General features: G+C 36.4%; 1 protein-coding gene across 5 annotated transcripts in view; it reads right to left on the bottom strand.

Annotated features, from left to right (window-relative positions):
• Nucleotides 1–8,862: 8,862 nt before the first annotated feature.
• Nucleotides 8,863–21,561, bottom strand: part of SLC41A2 (solute carrier family 41 member 2) — a 58,624-nt gene continuing 45,925 nt past the window's right edge. For all 5 annotated transcript variants that reach the window (XM_040560180.1, XM_040560189.1, XM_040560217.1 and 2 more), the window contains one exon: nucleotides 8,863–10,899. In XM_040560180.1, coding sequence (XP_040416114.1) covers nucleotides 10,714–10,899 — 186 coding nt within the window. In that variant the 3' untranslated portion in view covers nucleotides 8,863–10,713. The remainder of the gene's footprint in view (nucleotides 10,900–21,561) is intronic.

Below are 21,561 nucleotides of genomic sequence, written 5' to 3'. Positions count from 1 at the left end.
GCATGGGGGAGATGAGTGTGGAGCATGGGGGCACGCGAGGAAGCGGCCGGATCCTACTTGTGCCCAGGCAGGTGAAAAACCTGTGCAGTAAGCCCAGGGGAGGTGACACAGGGATTGAGCAGAACCTGCCCCTGTCGTCATATAACATGTTCAGTGTGGGCATGACCTTTCATCTGAATGAAAATACATTTATTTCTAACATAATTAAAAAAATAAAATCTGGGAAGCTGGGAAGAAAAGAGGAAAAAAATAAAACAAACAAATGCAGCCACCAGCAGAGTAGAAACCAGAGCATATGCTTCCTAAATTGCCATGCAGGGCTTTTCTCGCTAGCAGTGTTACACATAATTACATACAAAACTCCTGATGCCACAGAAAAATAGCTTGCCTTTCCAGTTGCACTTAGAGCTCTGCCATAGCTTGAAAATTTTGAAAAACTAGAGACCAGATCTATTCTGCAGTGCTTGAAAGGACAACATATCCTAGAGCAACCTCCCCAAACTGCTTGCAAATCAGTTGTTAAAAATCTGTTCGAAGAGAAGAAACAACTTTATTTTCCCTATTTAAGTGCTCCACAGCCTCCCCTTTCCCCCGTATGCCCTGTGCCAGTCTGCGGGAGCGCTCAGGTTTCTGGAACAGGAGACAGCCCTGGCCACTAACCCACCTCTGCTGGGTAAGTCCCAGGTGCTTAGGACTGAAAGTGGCGCCTTATTCACGGGGGATAAGCATAGAAAATATTCTCATTCAACTATACATCGTTAGAAATATCTTTTTCCCACTGTTTAAAAAATGTTACTGACTTTAATGTTGAAATTGGATTATCTGTCTTTTTTTTTTGAGTGAACACAGATTTGATAACGTTTCTTTAGGTGTTCAGCAGCACACAGCCTATCAATTCGCAACAACTGCACACAATATTTGGAAAACAAGGCTTTGCATTTCAGGTAAAATGATGTGTTTTTAAAAACTGTATTTCAGTCAGAGATTTTACTTAAGAAACAAGCAACCAGCAAAGCTGCTTCCCTCAGCAGGGGAAAAATCAAAAGTTTATGACATTGTTTCTATTTTTTGACTAATATATAAAGCTGTCAGGGTAATGCACAGCTGAATAATGACAATTAATCCATTAGGCTTCAGTTTATTCTAAAACATAGAATTATACTGTGGCAATCCATGACTTTTTAGCTAGGAAGAGGTCTCCATGGTGTCAGCAGCTATTTGCAGTGCTACATCCTTCAGAAGCTGCTGCCCATTGCAGCCCCCAGCTTCCTGGAAAATCTCCTGCAAAGCCAGCAGTTAGGCATCACCTTGGCCTTTCTTAGGCTTAATTTAGTCAGACCTATCTTAGCAGAAAACCATTTTACCCAGCTAAAACAGGTTGTTTTACTTCTACAATAGGTGTTGTTTGTTTGTTTGTTTTAATAATTGTTAACTCAATTAATGCAATCAATCAATGCATTTTTTTGCCATTTTGTAAACTTGCAAGAGACAGTTGTATAAAAAAATGTCAAACCAGAACATGCAGAATAGCTATGGAAAGGTGAGAGCTGTTTGCAGAGCCATCCATATAACAGCTGGCACCCGTACTCAAGAAAAACCAAAATATTTTCCTTCCTGGGATTGTGGGTATATGTGATTTATTGAGAGTTTTTCCTCCAGTAATATGGAAAGAGACAAAAATTCAGCTATTGTGTATTAATGTACTTTGCTATTTTATCATAAAAACGTTACTGCTGTATATGCAATAAGATTTTATGTGCAATATGTACCGTTCCTACAGCAGATGCTTTTAAGACTCCCTTTTTCACTTGGGAAATTTTCAAAAATTATATCTGCAATTATTTTTTATGAAAAAAACCTTGAAGTCAATGGTGCAAGAATTAGGAGGAGGAACAGCTGAGTGAAATTCAGATGAGATATTAAGTCTGTGTAATTATGGAAAAGGAATGGGAGGAAATTTAAGATGCAAAGCCTCTGCAGAACATTTTGGGAGTCTCACTGTGAGATATTTAGAATTAAATCAGAGGACAGTGTTTAAGACCACAACAAAGTGAATAATCTTGCCTTACTTATGGTAGTATGTTTCAGGTTATCTGGCCACTCTTTCTTTGCCAGGGCTACTGGAAGTGGCCATAAACCTACAAATGAGTCATGTCTAACATTAATGAGCATTGCCATGCTGGGAAGTGCAGCTGGATGATAGCATGCAGGCTCCATCCCAGTTTCTCAGTGAGAAGTTACACGCTTTGTTTGCAGTGTCTAATTCCAGTCTAATTTTTCATCAGTGTAAAGACGTCAGATGGAAAGCACTCAGGTCAGCACTTCTAAAATAATTACCTGGTGTCAGGTTTAAGACATTCTGTGCTTGGTTTTGAATGGCAGAGGCTCCACCTGAAGCCATTAGGAACAGTGTTTCCTCTACACCTTAATCCAGGCTGAGGCTGCAATCAGCCTCTTGCTTGCAGGTGCTGTCACAGTCCCTGTGATGGGTGTTACTGCTAACTCCTCTTTTATTATCAAATTGTCATGCAAAGTGAGCTTTTCAGGTGAGCAGAGATTTGCATCTGGAGACAGAGATGCTCGTTTTCCCTCTAGCAGAACATTTCAGTAGACGTACTCAGCCAGGTGTGCTTCTGCTTAGAAGTAAAATAGCACACTCACATCTTCCTTTGATCACATAAAAAGCCTCGGGATAATTAGCTGAAGAGATGCTGGTGATGGCTAATGGTTTCCTTCTGCGCCAGAGATCTGACTGATGTGAGCTGGGTGTACCTCAGGAGAGATGTGGACTGTATGCTGCTGCCTGCTGCATTGCCAGGACCTTCCCTTTTCGGAGGCTATCAGACCATGGAGAAGCATCCTAAAACGGGGCATCCAAACGCTCTGCCAGTCACAGGGGTTCGTTTTTAACAAGTGACCATGAGAGTCTGCTATGCAGAGCCAATGTGGCTACTTGTATTTTTTGACCATTTTGTATGAAGGCAATTGAGTTCATTGTGGGTTGTTGACTGAGGCTTCCAGGCCATGTCACCTGCTTCAGAAGAAGTGAATTGGTGTCGGTGGTACGACAAATCTGGGTCTTCTCTTTGGCTACTGGCAACCCACATGGCTCGAGAGGGAAGCAGCCTGACCCCTTCCTAACACTGCAGGGAAAGTGGGTGATGTACACGACACCGCAGCCTTCCTCATCCTCATCCTGAGGGCTTGCGTTGGAAAAGAGAACCCCGAATACCTAAAGGGCTTTCAGAGGTCTTTGTCTAGCAGAAGACGTGACTGAACATAGGTGAGGGATACACATAGCCGTGACATGAACTGGAAGCAGGGCATCTGCAGGTGTGCTGTGGCTCCAAAATAATCAGGTAACTAACGGCAAGCTTTGTGCTGAACGCCTCAGTTCAGTAATCTGCCACAGAACTGGGCGCGATGTTGGAGCTGAATGGGAATTATCAGTCAGAAAGGTGAATGGTTATTACATGTGACAAATGAATCCATGTCGTGAGAAGCTTCTGGCAGGAACAGGACATTTTTTTTGTTTCTGGCAGGGAGTGCTAAAAATGTTCAGCTGTTTCTCTTAGCACAATTCTGAAAGCTATACCTATTCCAGAGGTATGTATGCATTAATCAGAGCTTTAAGTGTAGATTCTGTATCTATTAAATATTTATGTAATGCAATAATCTCATTCAAAATACTTTAAAATATTTACATGCCTTAATAAATGTTTAAAAAGCAATTTTATTTTTATTTTTTTTTGTACCAAACACCAGTATTGGACTTCCTTTGAGCTAATGGACATTTCTGCATCCTCCTGTGCCTCTAGTGAGACACGAGAACCTGGTGAACACGGAGTGCAGCGGTATCTGCGTGCTGCCCTCCCATATGAAGTCAACAAGGTAAAGGAGAGAGAAAGCAGATGGTTGAAACACCTTGCATGGGACAAAGGCCCATTGAGCAGAGGGTGGATAGCTCGGTAAGCACCTTCAGATGGGTTGGAGGAACTGTTGCATGGACAGTTTTTTTTTGTTTTGTTTTGTTTTCCCCCCAATTTTCAGCAAAGTCTTACTCTGCAACCAGCATGGACTGTGCCAGCAACACAGCGGGTGTCCTGGTGACTGCTCCTCCAGCTATGGAGCTGCTGGAGGTGAAGAACCCCACACAGCCAGTACTGTGTGTTGAGTACAGTGCCAGTCCTAGATAGTGCCTGTTCGATATCAAGATGATATGGTCAGGCTTTGCTCAAAGTAAGGGATTTAATTCTCTCTAAGGGGCTACCGTAGTCACAGATCATGTCAGTCTCATGCCCAGAGCACATAACCAGATGTGGTATCTCCCGGAGCAGGGTTTCATGCTCTTTGGCATGGTGTTCCTACAGTGCTCTATAAAAAGTCTTAACAAAATGAATCAGCTTTCAACTGTGGGAGCAGAGCAAAGGCCAGCTGGAAATTAAACCTAGGAATGAGGCTGTCTCAATATCTGAATTCACAGCATTTTAAATCTCTCATTTTGCAGAAATGGCATGCAGGTTTTGCGAGGGGTTTAGTCAGTTTACTCGTTTTCAAAGGCCTTAATGTCATCTATTACAGAGGGGGACCATAATTTCCATATATATGTTATAGACTTACACTACCATAGCACTTAGTGGCCTTAATGGATGGGCTGTATAGAAGCCACAACAACAAAGCATTAACAGTCTGAGCAAGTGAGATATCAAATGGGAGACAGACAGAAGAGTGATCAGCCAATCTTTACATATTAGATAAGTAGTTTACTCACATCTCTGAATTTTGTACGTGAATTCAGATGATCTCAGTACCTGAGCTGATCTCAGTCATCTAATGTGGTTAAGCTTAAAGAGCTAACTTCTATTTTGGAAAATCTCCAAATTCCAGAGATACTCTTCTAGTTTAAGTGAAAGCTATCATCCATCTCCCCAGAACTAGAATCAATCAGCCACGTCTAAAATTGCATTGAGTAAAAATTGATTCAGTATTCAGAACAACTGAGATGAAGCATTTAATGTTTCTCCAGAACCTTGGACAGTATAAGAGGAAAAAAAAAATTGGATGTGTCAGCACAGTGAAAAACACCTGCTTCAAAGAGAGTGGAAAAAATGGCTGATCTAAAGCTAACCAAATTAAGAGGATTCACAGGAAAGTAACCTGGTGGATGATTGCTTCCCAAATATTTCATTTTGTACAAGTATTATTGGTCCCGATTTTTGGAAAATCCTTTAGAATGTCAATGTTATTAGAATGGTGTTCTGCTTTAGCCAGGACATGACAACAACTTCTTTAATCAAAACCAGGAGACAACAGCAAGTATGAGTAAACAGACAAAATCCTTCTTAGATCTTGTTTGTAGTAGAACTTGTAATGTGAATCTGAGAACTTAGAGATATTAAATCTCAAGGCACTATTAAGAAGTAAATTATTCCCAAAGGTGTCTATGAAATAATTCATTCAGGACCCTAATGATTTTTTTTGTAAAAAACAGATTTCAAATTATTTAGGGAAGACACTTCTTAGACTTCTCAAGACTTTTATCAACTCTTGCAGAGAAAACTCCCAAATGAGCAATTTGAAGAATGTTAAATCACGTAAACAAGCTGTTTAAATAAAAGAAGCAAATTTCCAGAATAGTTTGAACTGAGAAATAAATGCATAAATAGAGCATATGATGAACTGTCCTGTATATTAAGTAAACAACTAGTAGGACTGAAACCAAACTAGATTTTTAGCTGCAGAGAAAGTAAAGCCCATCCAGCATAGGGAGTTTACAGCTCTACTTCCATTTGAGAAGCCCTTTGTTCTCCAAGCCTGACAAGGCTGAACGGCTAAGGGCTACGTTACTGCTCTTGGGTACCCCCACAAAATATGGCAATTTCGTGTATTTACTAAACATGGTGGTTCTTAGCTTTAACATGAATTATTCATGTTCCGCTAATACTAGGTTCTCTAGAGTATCCTGCGTGACATGATCAAATTTTCACTGAACTTAATACAAAGGCTTTATGAATATGAGAAGGAAACTTCCACGACAAACCATGCCTCTACTAGTTCTTTCCCCCCCCACACCTTTATATACTGAAAGCTGATTTATAACATGGAGTGTATGTGGAAAAATGATGATCTGAAAGATAACTGAACAACAGACTGACTTCATTAGGAATGGATTAGAAGTCACAGTTAATAGACCATATGACAAAACAACCTGGCCAAAAAGAAAAGAAAAATCACACTGGAGACCTCACGTTGCCTCTGGTACCTTCAGTACTGTTTTTGAGCATCATCTTGCTCCTTTTTAAGCAGTTGGTAATTTAATTAGCATATTATATTGCTATTTTCTGCTCTAGTTCTAAAGAGACTATCCTCTTTGCAATAGCAATTTCACCATAATAATAACAATGAATTTCAAACACTTCATTTCACAGGGTGCTTATACTAGTGCTTCCCAATGTGTGTATTATGCGTTATTCTTGGACTTAAGAGAGCTTGCATGGTGCTCAGAACTGAAGTGAAATAGCAAATCCATTAAAAAGAAGATAGGTCTTATTTTGAGTCCTGATTCTGCAAACTATTCAGCATTTATAAAGCCTTAATCCTCATACCATTTTAATCTTTGTATGAGAAAAGTCTCATTTAGTTGGTAAATTGCAAAAAGAATTGAAATTAATTTGCTGCTCACCAGTTTTTCATCAGCATTCTAAAAGCCCCAAAGAAATTAATGTATTAAAAACTGGATTGGAAGGGGATATCACAAATTTAAATATCACAGATCAATGTAAGATATATAGTGATGCTAAAAACCTCAAAATATTGATCTAAGTAGTTAAAAGAAGCACTCTTCCCTGTGTCAAATAGCATAATAAGGCTGCAGAACTGTCTTGGCTATGTAATTACTCTAAAAATAAGCTGGAATAATTCAGTAACTCACTAGATTGCAAAAATCATCTCAAAGCATTGCACAGAAGAAGAAAAGACACATGGTATAAAATGCTTCTGACTCCAAATTTAAAGCTGCATTTAGTTGTAGTTTAACAAATGAAATTGTTCCCTTTCAAGCACGCTGATAGAACAATTGAGAAGGTCACAAAATCCTTCAAAATGCCAAACAATGCACGTTTCGAATAACTCACTCTTCTATTTACTCTCCGGATATTTCTGAAGTAGAGAAAAAAAAGAGTAGACAGTAGGAATGGCCAAACAGGAGGGCTCCGACTGTTACTCGTCATCGGGTAGCAGATAACACATCAAAAAGGCAAAGCAACAGGAGTTTCTGGCTGGTCTAGCTTGTCAGAAGAACAACAATGGTTCAAGAAGCTGCGGAAGGAGCTTTAAGATGAATTGCAGCTTAAATAAGGAAAATTAGGTAATATGAACAAGAGTCAAATAAAGAAAGTGCTACGTGCTGACACAAAAGCAAATAGATGTCAATCAGCCATAGCCCTAATTAGGCTAGAAATTATAAAGGGAGGTACAAACGAATCTTCTCCAGTTAGAGGGAGGAAAATATTTAATTCATTTTAATAAGAATTTATCATTTTATCTGCAAGCTTATAAAATATATCTGCTTTGTTAACAAGAGAGAGTACTATCTCAGCCTGTCCCTTTCAATTGTATGCTCTGAATGGTACAAAAAGGGACTTGTTACCTGTCTTCAGTAGAATTTTTGGTAACATTTCTTACACACACATACATTGAAGTAACTGACTTCTACTAGGATAAGCTTAAAAATCAAGTTGGTGGAATGCTGTAGCAAGGCTGACTTGACCAGAGTTAAAATTGGTCTAGCTAGTAAGGTTTCTGAGCAGATGATAGATTCTCTGGTACCCAGTAACTCTTTTGTGACTTCTCCCATCTTATCCTCGTGCAACAGAATAATATATCCTCCAAAACTTGGGCATAAGAGCTTTTTTCCTTCATACTACTGTGCAGAAGAGTTAGCAAATCGGCATGTTTTTTAAATGTCCCTCCCACATATGAATTAAAAACCTTTCCGCATCATAGATTATTTACTCCTTCCCCCTCCAGATGTCTAGGTTTTCTCTGCTTCATCAATGTCATGCTTCTTTCCCCACTCAGACTTCTCTTCAATCATACTTTACTATGTTCTTTTTTTTTCCAGCTTCCACCATTCCTCAAAGTACCTCTTTTTCCACTTCTTCTCCAACTCCTTCCAACACCAGCTACATTTTTCTTCCCTTCCTGAAAAACAAGCTTGGCTGTGTCTTTTTTTTTTCTTTTCTCCAAATAACTACCTTCTGTTTGCTCCTGCCTCTCATAATGAATGCTGTGTGAAAGTTTGCACCTCTTTCTTTCCCACGATAGGGATTTTGCTCTCAGCCATGCAATGACTTTCCTCTTCTCGAAGTACCTTGTTTCCCATTACGCTTTCCCATCATTTATTGTTATTGTGCCCAGATTGTTCCAGCCTGTCTATATATTTCTGGTTGTCAAATTTCACTGAATTTGTCCCATTTGACATTTCCTCCCCAGTTCTGCAATCTAATCACTCACCTATTTGTCAACAGGCTGTACCAACAGTTGTTGCTTATTTACTGTGAAAATATTTAACACAATAAGGATACTGCTATGGCTAGATACCACAATTCCCTCATGCATCATATAAGCACAGATCACAAGTATCTCAAGAAATTTTAATTTTTAAGAATCCTGAAAGTCATTTTAAAAGGACTTTAAAATCCAGGAAGTCTAATGAGAAAAGTGTTTGAAACGGTGATTTAGTTGAAATGGCAATTCAGATGGCAGTTCTATTAGAATAAAAAATTTTGCATCTAAGTCTGTACCAAAAATAAATAGCCATTATTGAAAAAAAAAAATAAAACTAGAGTTACATCTAGTCCATTTTAAACAATTTAATGGGAATATTTCCTGCAATGCTACATACAACTATTTTAAATAACATTAATTCAAACTAAGAAAAGTCAGAGAACCTGAAGTTAGAAAGATTTCATCTTTCACATAGTAAAAGACATAATACATATGATTCATTCAAACAACTATGCCATATAACTGTAAGAAAAAGCTTAAATAAAAATGTTTATATGAGGGTGCTAAAAGTCAGGCATCTAAATCCAGGTGTAGGCACTGGATAGCTGGTTTAATTTTCAGAATTGCAAACACTTCCAATTTCCACAGAGTTTAAGGTGACGAACACCTATAAAAGTCCCATGAACACTTATGCACATAATTAACTTAATTCATCTGAGTAGGTCCATCAAATTAAAACGGACAATTTATATGCATACATCGCATGACTAATGTTTACCGGTTTACAACATATGCTGATATATGGATTTAGTTGTCTAATTTAAGTCTCAAAATTTAAAACATCTGATCACAACATTTAAAGTCTGACATGTTTATATAATTATGCATTTAGGATGTATGCTGTAGTCTTTAAAAACATACACCATGAGGAACTCCCACTAGATTTTAAAACAGAGCATTTAGTACATTTTTTTTTCCAAAGTGACAACCAGAGTCCTCATGATCAATGTATTATTTGAAATATTCAGGTTTAGAAATAAGATAAATCATTCATCAGCAGTCATTCCTTACTAACCATATTACTTCCAGAACTTGAAAACAGAAATCCTGTTAGCAAGAATGGAGATTTTTGCTTTGAAATGGATGACATAGCTCTGGAATTTCAGAAGTTCATGTAACTTCCTAGGTGACTGAAATGCAACATAATCTTCTATACCCTAAGTTTTAATCAGGGGTAAGTATTTATGTTTGACTCAACACCTCTAAATACTTCATTAAAGTCAGGATACTGGCCATCACAACACCATTAATATCAGTTAGTTAAACATTTTTTTCAGTTGCAAAATGAAAAGACACTTTTCAGCACAAGGAATTCTAATAATTCATCCATTATTATTGATCAGGTCAGTCTCACATTATATGACTTTACTACGTTCTCGTTCTAATAAATTACAACAGCAAAATAATTAGGTTGCTCTTTTTAGCAGAAAGAAAAAGGGCTCAGTCCTGCAGACACTTTTCAAGTGTCTGATTTCAGAAATGATGATGGTCATATTAGTATACAATAAAGCTTGAGACAAAACATTTAGACAATCAGGGTTCAAATCGCTGTAACAGTTATTACTGATATCAAGCCTGCAATGGTCAGAGAGTTACAGCACTGAAATTGCAAGTTAAGAACATATCAACTAATCAGGTAATGTCTATGAAAGAGAACTCATCTGAGGTCTCCTAACCACCTCTGTGGGAATAAGAAAACATGTACCCACTTTCTTCTAGGGATAAAAAGGCAAGCCACTGATTGTTTTTTACCTTCTTCTTTGTCACCACTGAATGAGCGATTGAAGATTGTTCTGGTTTGCACTACAGGTAAGAAATTGTTCATTTAAAAGACCAGATCTTTAAAAAAATTAAAATCTGATAAAGGATTGACATGTCCTTTATTGTGTATACTCAGATATTTTCAACTAGCAGCCATCCACCTTGTTTTCAGTCTGAAGTTCTCAAATATCCTCCTCGGTCAATCCTTTTTCACAAACAAAAACAAAAACAGAACAACAACAACAAAAAAATCATTAAGGCTGTTTCATATCTGTGTCAACTTGATTTACTCAGACCAAATGGAACAATCATTTTGAGGACCTTCAAATGGAATGATTGATCTTCTCAATATTCCAGGAAAAGTCATTGCATCCATTGAAATAACTAATCTCCGACATCACCATCTCTGTCACCTATGAGCCACAGAAAATGAAAACCTACGGCTAGTAAGGCAGTTCCAAGAAGATCTCCCAGTGCAGTAAGATAAGGGATAGAAAAACTGTCAGGATCTTTCCCTTTTTTCCAGAAATGGTGCACCATCCAGTCGGCAATCCATAGCAGAGTAAACACCTACAGAACAGCAAACAACCAAAATCTGTATTATTATCACTGAAATTCCACTGAAAGGGAGCCAAAAGCCAACATTATTATCACCTTAGTACTTAGCAATATTGTATACTACTGCTTTTGAAAAATTTAAATAATTAAGGTGCATTAATTTCAGATTAAAACTCCCCGCAACTAGAGACAGGGACACTTAGTCCATTTCTCCCAGGAAATCATGTGCACAGGTAGCAAGAACGTAATGAATCATTGATAGCATTCTTTATCCTGGCTATTCTTGAGGATTCCTGACAATGGCAAAAACAAAACAAAACAAAACAAAAAAAACACCAACCAAATGTGTGATTGCATTTCCTACACAAGACATCAGTCTGTGTATAGTGAGAGCATAACTGGGGTTTCAAGATCACTCAGAATTGACTGATGTTACCCAGATGAAAGCACTCAACACAGGCATAGCTCTTGTTTCCTGACACCTAGATCAGTCCTGAAATCAGACACCATATAAAGAATATGGGGTCAGATTAGGAACAGTTTCACCTGGATCGTATGAACCACTGAAAACAGCCTAGAAGCTACTTTTAGGCATGAAATACCAACTTCAGCCCTTCTGTATAAGGCACACCTGCAATATATATTATAAAATTGTCACTCCAGGCTGAATTCATCCCAAAGTAAAAGATTTCATTCCCAACTGTGAATGCCTGAACATTCAAGAAGTTTGATCTTAATACCAAAGGTATGCATAATTATTAATCCAGTTTTAGAAAAGAATTCTTTTAATGTTGCACAGCTGTATAATAAGAGATTCTGGTTCAGTAGAATCATGTGGTGTGGCGCAGCACAAGATGAATGGAGAAAAGACTGCTCATTTCCTATCTCTCATACAAATCCGCTTAAGCAGAGATAAACTTTTATATTTTATGCATTTTAGTTAATCAGATCTTTAGGAAGGGTAAACTTAAGAATTATTACCATATTACTTTTCAAGAAGTCCTATTATGAACATTTAGAAGAACAGTAACAAAAGTAGTAAAATGTACAAAATTAATTTTATTTCCTAAGTGATCAATTATTGGAATAAAAACCATCTTTATACATGTGCACTCCTTTGCTGAAATACTGATATGATAGTTGAAAGACTCTTCCCAGCAATACAAAATACAGTAAAACAAATGTCATATAAAAATTTGTGTTGAAAAGTTATACCCGATTAACCTTTGCTTTGCAAAAGTACATTTTAAAGCACAAACCTGGGGGGTAGTATTTGCTTCATGAAAAATGCATGGTTTATTTATATAAACATATCTGCTGAAAAAGGAACTCTGTAGTCTAAGCTAATTATGCAAGTCCTAGGTGTGCTTACTGGAATCCAAACAAATATATTTAAAACAGATGTTTTCTTTGGAAGACTATCAGATTCTTTGAGTCGGCTCTTTCTTCTACCACAGACAAAAAGAGGTCTGTTTATAAAAGATACTGTACATTACCATTGCCTAGAGGATGTACACAGAAGGCTCTGTAGTGCCCCACAGCAACAATAGTTATGCATGTTCTATTAGAAGATGAGAGCATTCACTCCAAGAATAACTTATACCGTATTTATATTTCACAACCAATTAGATATAACATACACCGTCCAACTTAAATGACAGTATGCATTTTTGTCTTTTAAAAATCATTACATGAAAACTTTAGATTTTTCCATATATTTTCCATCCTACAGAAACTGACTTAGACTCCTGTGAAAAATAGATAGTTCGGAAATTAAGTTTTGTGAACCTTCACAAATAATTATTTTTGACATAGTAACTTAAGTGTGCATAACACATAATGCAAAATACAACAAACCTAGCTTCTGTAAATAATAGGAAAAAGTTATAATGCATTGTATTAACTGATGGTTATAATAGTGTATGATGGCTATTGGGACATAGTCCTTACAGGATAAATTATGCAGTTTACCAGTCTTTATTTTGGGGAAGGAATAATGCTATCATCATGCATTTGCATGGCTAGAAGCTCACTAACATCTAAGAATTATACAGATCCGTTTTTGGAGATGGTTGCTTGGTAAGAAAGGTATGGCCACAGTAGTTGGTGTTGCAAGACAGAAGTCAATCAATGTGACTCAAATCTTTAATGAGATTTTTCTTTTTATGAATGTTAAGGGTGGGGAAGGGGGAATCAAAGTCATCAATCAACTGTTATTTTTGACAAAAAAAAGAGTAAAAGCTCTACTATGAGTTTGCTGACTTTTCTGAAAGTAAGCCAATTCTTGAATTTACAGTGATAAGAAAAGTCACTTGCAAAGATCTGACAGGTTTGAAAAAAACTAGGGCAAACAGAGAAGTCTAAAGGAGAGCAAAGATTAATAAAAAGGAAAGGTTACTAAGGCATGGGTGGAAGACTATATGAGACATTACGAGACAGTTTAGTGGCAGAGCGCTTTTTGCTGGGATTTATCAGTGACCTCTAATCATTTCAGCAAAATCATGCAGATGGCATAGCAGTGCAAATTCAGCTTACTTCTCCTCTGCTCACATTCTATGAATAAGAAAGCCTTCATAGCTCAAACTGAAAACCAGCTGTTCTTGAGAGAAAAAATAAAGGTATCAACATCACAGAAAAGTCTAATGAGATGGTACAAAAAACACCTGTTTAACATGAAGTGCTGTAGGAAAGTGATAAGAGAATTTTGAAAATGTACGCAGAACTGTTGTTTAAGACGTGAGCTAATATTTTAAAATTATTTAATACACAGAGAAAGGGGAGAACAATGAAGTGCCTTTTACAAGAACAAGAGAGATGAGTAGTAGTAGAATTATGAAACTGAACTGTAGGAATTCTTCAAGACTGAAGAATGAGATAACCCTGAGGGTTAAGAAAGGTAAAAAAAAAAAAAAAAACTAAGTAGCTATACACATTAAGATCTGGCTAAGAAAAGGGAGAAATTATAGTCACCGATAAGGAAAAGAAAGCCCAGAGCAAAGATTGCAAAAATACAGGCAAAATTCCAGATGTTTTAATCTTTTTAAAGGAAGGCAACACTAAGTTATTACTCTTTTGGAAAGAGAAAAAAATTGAGGAGAATGAAACTAAAGACATCACCAGACTAATGGAATGTAGCATGAGTATCCCAATAATGACTGATGTTTTCTATTTATAAATGTGTATTTGTTAAAATGTGCATCAGACACATTATCCAAAATAGGTCCTCAGAAGACAGAAGAGGAGAGACACTGCATAATGAATATAGTGATAAGAATGAGAAGGAGGGAGGGAGAAAAAGAGCAGGAGAAAACTCTTTATTAACCCCTAATGATGAAGAATCTGAAAATAAGGTGTGTAAGTATGCATATTATTATGGACAGAAAGGACAGAAATAAAGAGTAATTCTAGATATTGAGTTTTCTGATATTCAATTCAAATCAGAAATATCCTATTGAAACTGAAATTGAACACTGATGCTTAAATAAAAGTGAGTCTCACTATTTAAAGCTCTAATCTTATGGTTACAAAACTAGAAATGGGAACATTATACACTCCAAAACATTTTTTTCCTTTGTTCTTGCCAAAACTTGCTTTCATTCTGTGCAGATCTTTAGGTACAAATAACAAGTTTAGCTAAACAAAAGTTTCTTTTGTTTTGTTTTGCTTTTCTGCATGCAGTAAGGACCTCTAAAAGTTATCTGCATGTTCTCATGTAATTAATTTCTCATAACTTCAGAAAATCTATTATTTCAAATAAAAAATATAAAACTGCCTCCAAACGTTCATAATGCTGTCTAAACTCTCTGTAGCCTAACCGATATATTGCAGGATGCTATAATATTTTTATTCTTTCATATGGGATGACCATGTTTAATCAGGGAGTGTGTGTCAAATTCAGAGTATAGCAAGTGATAAAATGTATAACAAGCACAACAATCAACTGCATAATCTCTGTAAGAAAATGATTTGAATCTTTCATGTTTATATTAGTTTTCACATTGATTGCTCTGATTTTCTTCTTCATATGGGCATTATTAAAATTCAGCTACTAGTTTAGTATGCAGAACCGACATCTTTTAGCGGTTTCTTTTGCATGACTTAGATGGACAGTATCTCCTGAATCTTATTAGTACCACTGATTCACCTTAAATTGTTTCCACCTGAAGGTGCATTGCAAAATAGTTTTGTTCCTTTACTTTAGATTGAAAACATAGATGCAAATTAACTGTGGTAACCTCTTTTTAAATGAATTTTAATTCTGCTTTATTCTCAACCTCACACTGACTTGAAATTCACCTATAATGGAACCATTAAAAGATCTGCTAATTCCTGCAAGAGAACTCATATACATCCATGAAAATCAATGGTAAGTTTATATATATATATATATGTATGCATATAGACATACACATATATATATTCTATATAATATATATACATATATATATGGATAGAATTATTACAGAAAAGCCCCAGTTAAAGATCTCTAAAGATTACTGTGTCCTGACTCCAACATCCTTCTCATCAGATTTATGGCTTAGGTCTTTTAGTGGTTTTGACCCTTCATCAAGTTAATTTTGAAATTATACATTACATTTCTCAGATTTTAAATGGATTTTGATGACTTAATGTGAAACTAAGTAGTGACTCGAAAGCACTCATAACAGATTTATGCTGAACTTGCTGAATTTCCATTGCCTACAGCCAAAATTCTATAGTCTGTGCAGGGTCTACACACGTATCACGTCCAGGGGAAAATAGTCACTGTAGTGACTAGTCACTTCTCCAAGCATGCATTTCTCCAGCATGCATTCTCCAAGCATGCTGGCAGTAAAAATAAAAAAAAAAAATGCCGTTCCCTCTTGCTATCATTGTCTGTGTTTTAGCTATCTTGTGGTTTGGAACCACTGATTCATTCTCTTTGGTAGTGAACATGGATACCTTGCAAAAGATCCAGCCCACTCATTATACAACAGCTTGCTTCTGAAACAACACTCATCAATAATGAATACACTTCACTAGTATTTTGTCCTCCTGGACTCAATCCAAGTGCATAAATGGATACAGCAAGCAGTTGCAGCACGTCTATACACAAAAGTCTCACCAGTTTAACTTAAATCAGTTTCCAAGCTAATTTAGGACTTTGGGTAATGAGCTTTGGAAACTCCTGATGCAGCAAATTAAGACATTATAAATCCCATGCATTCCTCTACACACTTTAGAAACTACTGCCACTATATCGAGGTCAAAAAAAGGCAACACATATGTCTATCTGATGCTCCTATCGTAGCCTAACACAATAAACTGGCGTTACAGTGCCAATGTCAGTGGAGTTGTGCTCGTAGGCCAGACTGTGGCCTACTGGACACTGCTTCTGCTACCTGTCAATCCAGAGACAGACGAGAAGACGAGAAGAACAGTAAAAACAAGTTACTAACTCTACATAGTAATTGTGTTGGGAGCAAGGACAGGAGCCTATCTGCAGACTGAAGACATTCTTGGTAATACTAGTTCAATTCTTTATATAAAACCTTTGTGTTGCATGTATACAGGCAATATGTATAATTACTTGCTTTCTGTCTGAAGTGCACAGCACTGTGGTATCCAAGCACCCAGAAAGCAAAACATAAATCTATCTAAGACTAACACCTCATTTAAGTCAAAAAGATTGTACCATTTTAGCTGAAGGTGTTGCTGAATCAATTGGATTGTATCCATGTAATTTTGTGTGAATGAACTTTTCTTTATTCCACAGTTTAAATCCAAATTCCTGACTGTCTTCTTGCTTTCTTTGTAGCTTTGCCAGACACCCTGGTCTGACCAAGGCAGTCCTAACTTCAGGCTGTTTGCCAGATGTCTGGATTAGGAGTGCAACACAGACCATTAAGTCTTCAGGTATGTTCAACCTGCACTAGCTGAAGCACAACTCAGTGTGTCGTGCTACCTACACAGCCTTCTGGAGGCAAAAATGATAATTTCCTTGCTAATGACTTTTTGGAGCCAGGCTTCTACCACTGGCTGTAACATGCCTGGAAGTGAAAGAGCTAGTGATGGCCACATTCAGATCCTAATGAATCTGGCAAGTCTGTTTCTCATGCTGCAATGAAAAAGCATTGGACAGGCAGAACTGTCCAGGTTTGGACCTTCGTTTCCATATTTCCTTGAATCATGAAGTCTCCCCAATAGTTACATCCTCTACACTTTGGAAGTAACCCTTCCTACCAGAAAAAAGAAAGCAGTATTTCAAATGCAACAATAGTTCCTGTACAAACACAATATTCCTTATTTCTATACAATGAATAGTATGCCCCGTGAGTTATTTTTCCACATCGAAGTGGACCATACTGTAGCTAGAATCCTCAGACTACTGAGAAGTCCAAGACATTTTTAATGTGAACAGGAAGTCATTATGAACATTGCTGAATTCTTGGTTTTCTGTTGCCCCAAACAGCTCTGAGGCACTGCAGAGGTTACTTCTCAGGAGCAAACACCTGATCTTCATTGCATAAGAACAAGCACACTTTGAAATTACTAATTTGGTCGGTAATAGCTCTGGGAACCTCCTATTGTTTGTTTATTCCCTGGGTATTTAATGTAACTGTGTGTTCAGATTTGCTTAGTAGGTGTGAAAATTCCTTAGAGGGCTTTTTACTGGCTCAGTGAGAATATTAAGAACAGAGGCTGCCTTTGAGCGCTCAGAGCAGTGTGCCAGGACTGATGGCTTGGCAGTTCCAGTGTTGCTCTCATTCTGCTCCTGGTTGTCATGACAGAAGGTGAAACTTTGCTCAGTGTATAGCTTTATAAACTTAAAAAATACTTGTGCCCTTGTGAGGTAGAGGTGGAGAGCAGTTTTTTTAATTAATATATTCTTTGTTGGCCCAAAGCCAGACTGTATCTTCATGCAGAATACTGGTGTGTGTTTGTGTGACTTGTTTTTACAAAATTTTCAAGGAAATACAATTCCTCATAAATAGATGCCACTTACCAAATCCAAATCTCATTTATGATCAATATACCGTTTTTCACTAATGCACAGTGGCTTGTCCAGCTACTGTATGCTGCATGATGTGAAGTACCCTACATACTTACAGGTGCCTTTGTACATAAGTGATATCCCTCATAATATTTTATATTTTATATTTTGATATTTTCCTCTGATGCCAACATTCATAAACACGGATCAGACTCAAGCCTGAAAATTTCAACCTGAATGCAAATTAATATGAATGCGTGCAGTTCTCCCTATCTTTATTAAAACATGTGAAATCCTAGTCTCACTGAAGTTAAGGGGATTTCTGCCTTGGATTTCGATAGAAGTTATTTATAAATGTATTTCACGAACATTTCAACAATATGTATGTCCTTCAAGAACAGAACCAACTGTGCTGTTAAATTAGGAAAATGAAATAAAAGCAAAATAAAATAAAACAGTTTCTGTGGTTTCTTATGTCTAGAAAACCTGAACTGTTTTGCTCATATAGAATCAGAGAGGAGAAATTGCAGACCATAATACTGGCTACTCATATGACTTAAAATCTCTTTACGTAATGTTTTTTAGAACAAATGCATGTTCAGAGAAACTACATTTTGTTTTACTACATAGTGTATAATAACTAAATTATATTGCTAATTGCATGCCATTTTAATTCTTTATTTTCCATAAATATTTCAATTATATGACATGCAGGAGACAGAATATCTACGAACAGGTAGGAAGAGAGTAAAGAAGCTGGTAGGCATTAGTGGTGAAAAAAAAAAAATCAAACAATGATAATATTAGAATTGAATGAAAATGAAATTAACTACCTGACTGGAATTTCAGTAATGCTGTATAGAGCTTTCAGTGCAAATAAATTATGTTTTATCACTTTGGGAAGTACACTGAAGTTCACAGGCAACCCGAAAAAGTCTTGTTAAAATGCCAAATAGAGGAATTCACATTTATGTTACAAATTTGCTGTAGAGATAATGTATAATAGTGTAAACTGAGAGCAACAGATAAACAAATACAAGTTGTGATTAAAGCTTTCATGTAAAATCTTCCTTCATTTTTTCAGCTTACTATAATATTCCAGTTCTAATTTTGTCATTTCCCTAACCCCTTTGTCTCCATTTTAAAAAAACACAGAGCTGGATAATCAGAAATAATACAAAGATCTTGAAGTTAATTTAAAATCTATTTCAGTCCACTCTAAAATATGTCATTAAATAATCATTTCATCTCACAAAAGTCACTTGAATTTTAAAGATATAATTTTCACTTTTTTGTTGTTATTTTTTTAATTTGGCATATGTATTTTTTAATAGTGGAAAAATGTAGATAGGTGGTATATTGCCATAATAATTATTCAGCTGCTCATTTACCCCCTCCAGCTAAATATAGGGAATGACTTAGAAAGGGCAAAGTACTGGCATCGAACCTCCTCGAACACTGGACTGACCGTAATTAACTCTCACCTTTGGGAATCACTATGCTCTATTAAATGATAATCTCAAACATGGAAGAGAAGGTATTAAAGCTTTCTAATATAAAGGATTGTAATTCTTGACATCTATTTTCAGATGCCTTCCATGCAAACTGAAAATAAATGCAAAGTCCAATACATTATAAAAAAAAGGGCTAGAATGCACATCTTTCATTGCTCAAGAGACTGTCATTCGATTTGTTTTGTTGATAGTTGAAATGACAGTAATCAGCTATGTGGTTTTTCAGTTTTACAGCAGAGCTGAAAAGCTGTCATTGGAAGGACAAAAATATAAAAACTTCTGGAACAATGAGATCAGTAGATGTTGGTTTGTAAAAACTCAGAATAAATGACAGTTTTCAAAACTGTTCTTTACTATATCCAGGTGCGTAGATGACTTCAGTGAAAAGGGGAAGAGGTATGAGTACTAATATTGAAGTGTTTTCCCTGAGAAATGAAAAATGTACAATCTGCAGCAGGGAAGCTCATCAGAAGGACAGGTAAGTAAAATGCATTCAAGATTTAAGGGTTAATGCAAGAATTTTTCCCTGTAAAATTAAAAGCTGCTGTAATTATTGGTATGTAATACCACGATAATCACTACTAGAAAAATGCCAGAATAATGAAAATGAGGAAAAGAATCTCATTAAATATTTTCAGAAGGTGTCAAAAACCATGGGGTTCCAAACTGTAAATCTGTCAAGACCCATGAGAATTTACAGTGTGTGTGCAATACTGTTACTTGGTTTCAAAATAAATACATCTCAAGCTGGTATAGCTAAAGACAGAAGGTAAAGAGGGAAAAAATCATCTATAAAAAGGAGAGGGGGAAAAAAATGCTCTATGTCTGCTCTTCTAGGTGAAAAATCAAGAAAATCAGATGTGGCTTTATGGATTGCAGTGGAGATTTATTCTGCAATGGAGACTGCAAAACTGAATGCTCTGATTTACAAAACTCAGCTGTGTGTGTGTATTTGTGCCAGCACAGGCCCTGAACTACTGTGTGATCTTAAAATCCCGTCCTAGAGCCTCAGACTCGGTTTTCAGCTAACTTCTGCGTTTCTCACACCTTACCCTGTCCTTTGCTGCAGAAAAAAGATTTGTAGCCCTGAACATATTATGATTGTAGTTCTGTGAACAGGCGAATCACACGGATTTCATATGGATTTATGCCTTGAGCTTGACTCTTATGTGAAATTATTGAAATCTAATAATGGCTGAAACCACACACACTTCATTCTTACCTTTGGTAGAGACATTAACAGGGACTCTTTCCCCACCTGTTTTTATTAAGTTTATAGGGACTTCGTATCACTGAGAGACCTCAGTCTTAGAAAAACTTGACTGAAGCAGGCCAAAGGATTCAAAATTTATTAGAAAGGACAGACAGATAGAATAGACTGAATGAATGAATAGCATAATTTCCTCAGGAAAACACAGTCTAAAACAAGTCTTAAGACTGGAAACTAGGAATAACATGAAAGAGGAAAATTAAAAGTAATAGTTTTGTAATTTTTACTACGACATTCTCACTTGCAAAGGTTGGAACCTTTCCAATTATATTCTACCAAAAGAGTACAGAATTCACATTTAAAATTAAAATAGTAGCAGTCTTCAAAACCTATCCTTATTGAAATAGCAGTGTGATAAACACAGACAATTCAGAACATTAAAATTATGATTTTTTAAAGGATTGATTGGTGATAATACTGTTTGCATTTTAAAACTAAGTTGCTTAATTTTAGAAACAATGCTTATATACATTTAACATACGGATAACTCAACTGTATTTTTACTGTATAACGTGAACTTTCTATTTTTGTTTCTAAAGAACAACGAAGCACTACAGTTAATTCAGCCAAGTTTTAGCTAAAAATTGGCTGTGGATTTAGTAAAAATATTTCATTTTTTATTAGCGATTTTTCTTTGAGAAATTATTTCACATTAAGACATTGGTATTTCAAAAGGCATCTTTCATGAAATGCCACTGCTGGGTGTGGACAGACCAACTAGGTAGGAACACACAAAATAATGAACACTGTTTGACAATTAATGCAATTACAATTTCTTGCACAGTGATCATTGATCACTGTTACACTAATTTAAACTTTAATAAACGTTAAAAATGTACCAAGCAATAACATTCTCATCTGCTACATTTTTGACTGTGTTAACTAAAACAGTACCATGAACCATTTTAAGAAACCAC

This window comes from Cygnus olor, chromosome 1, assembly GCF_009769625.2.
Source record: "Cygnus olor isolate bCygOlo1 chromosome 1, bCygOlo1.pri.v2, whole genome shotgun sequence".
NCBI lineage: Eukaryota > Metazoa > Chordata > Aves > Anseriformes > Anatidae > Cygnus > Cygnus olor.
This window is presented reverse-complemented; position numbering and strand designations above follow the sequence as displayed.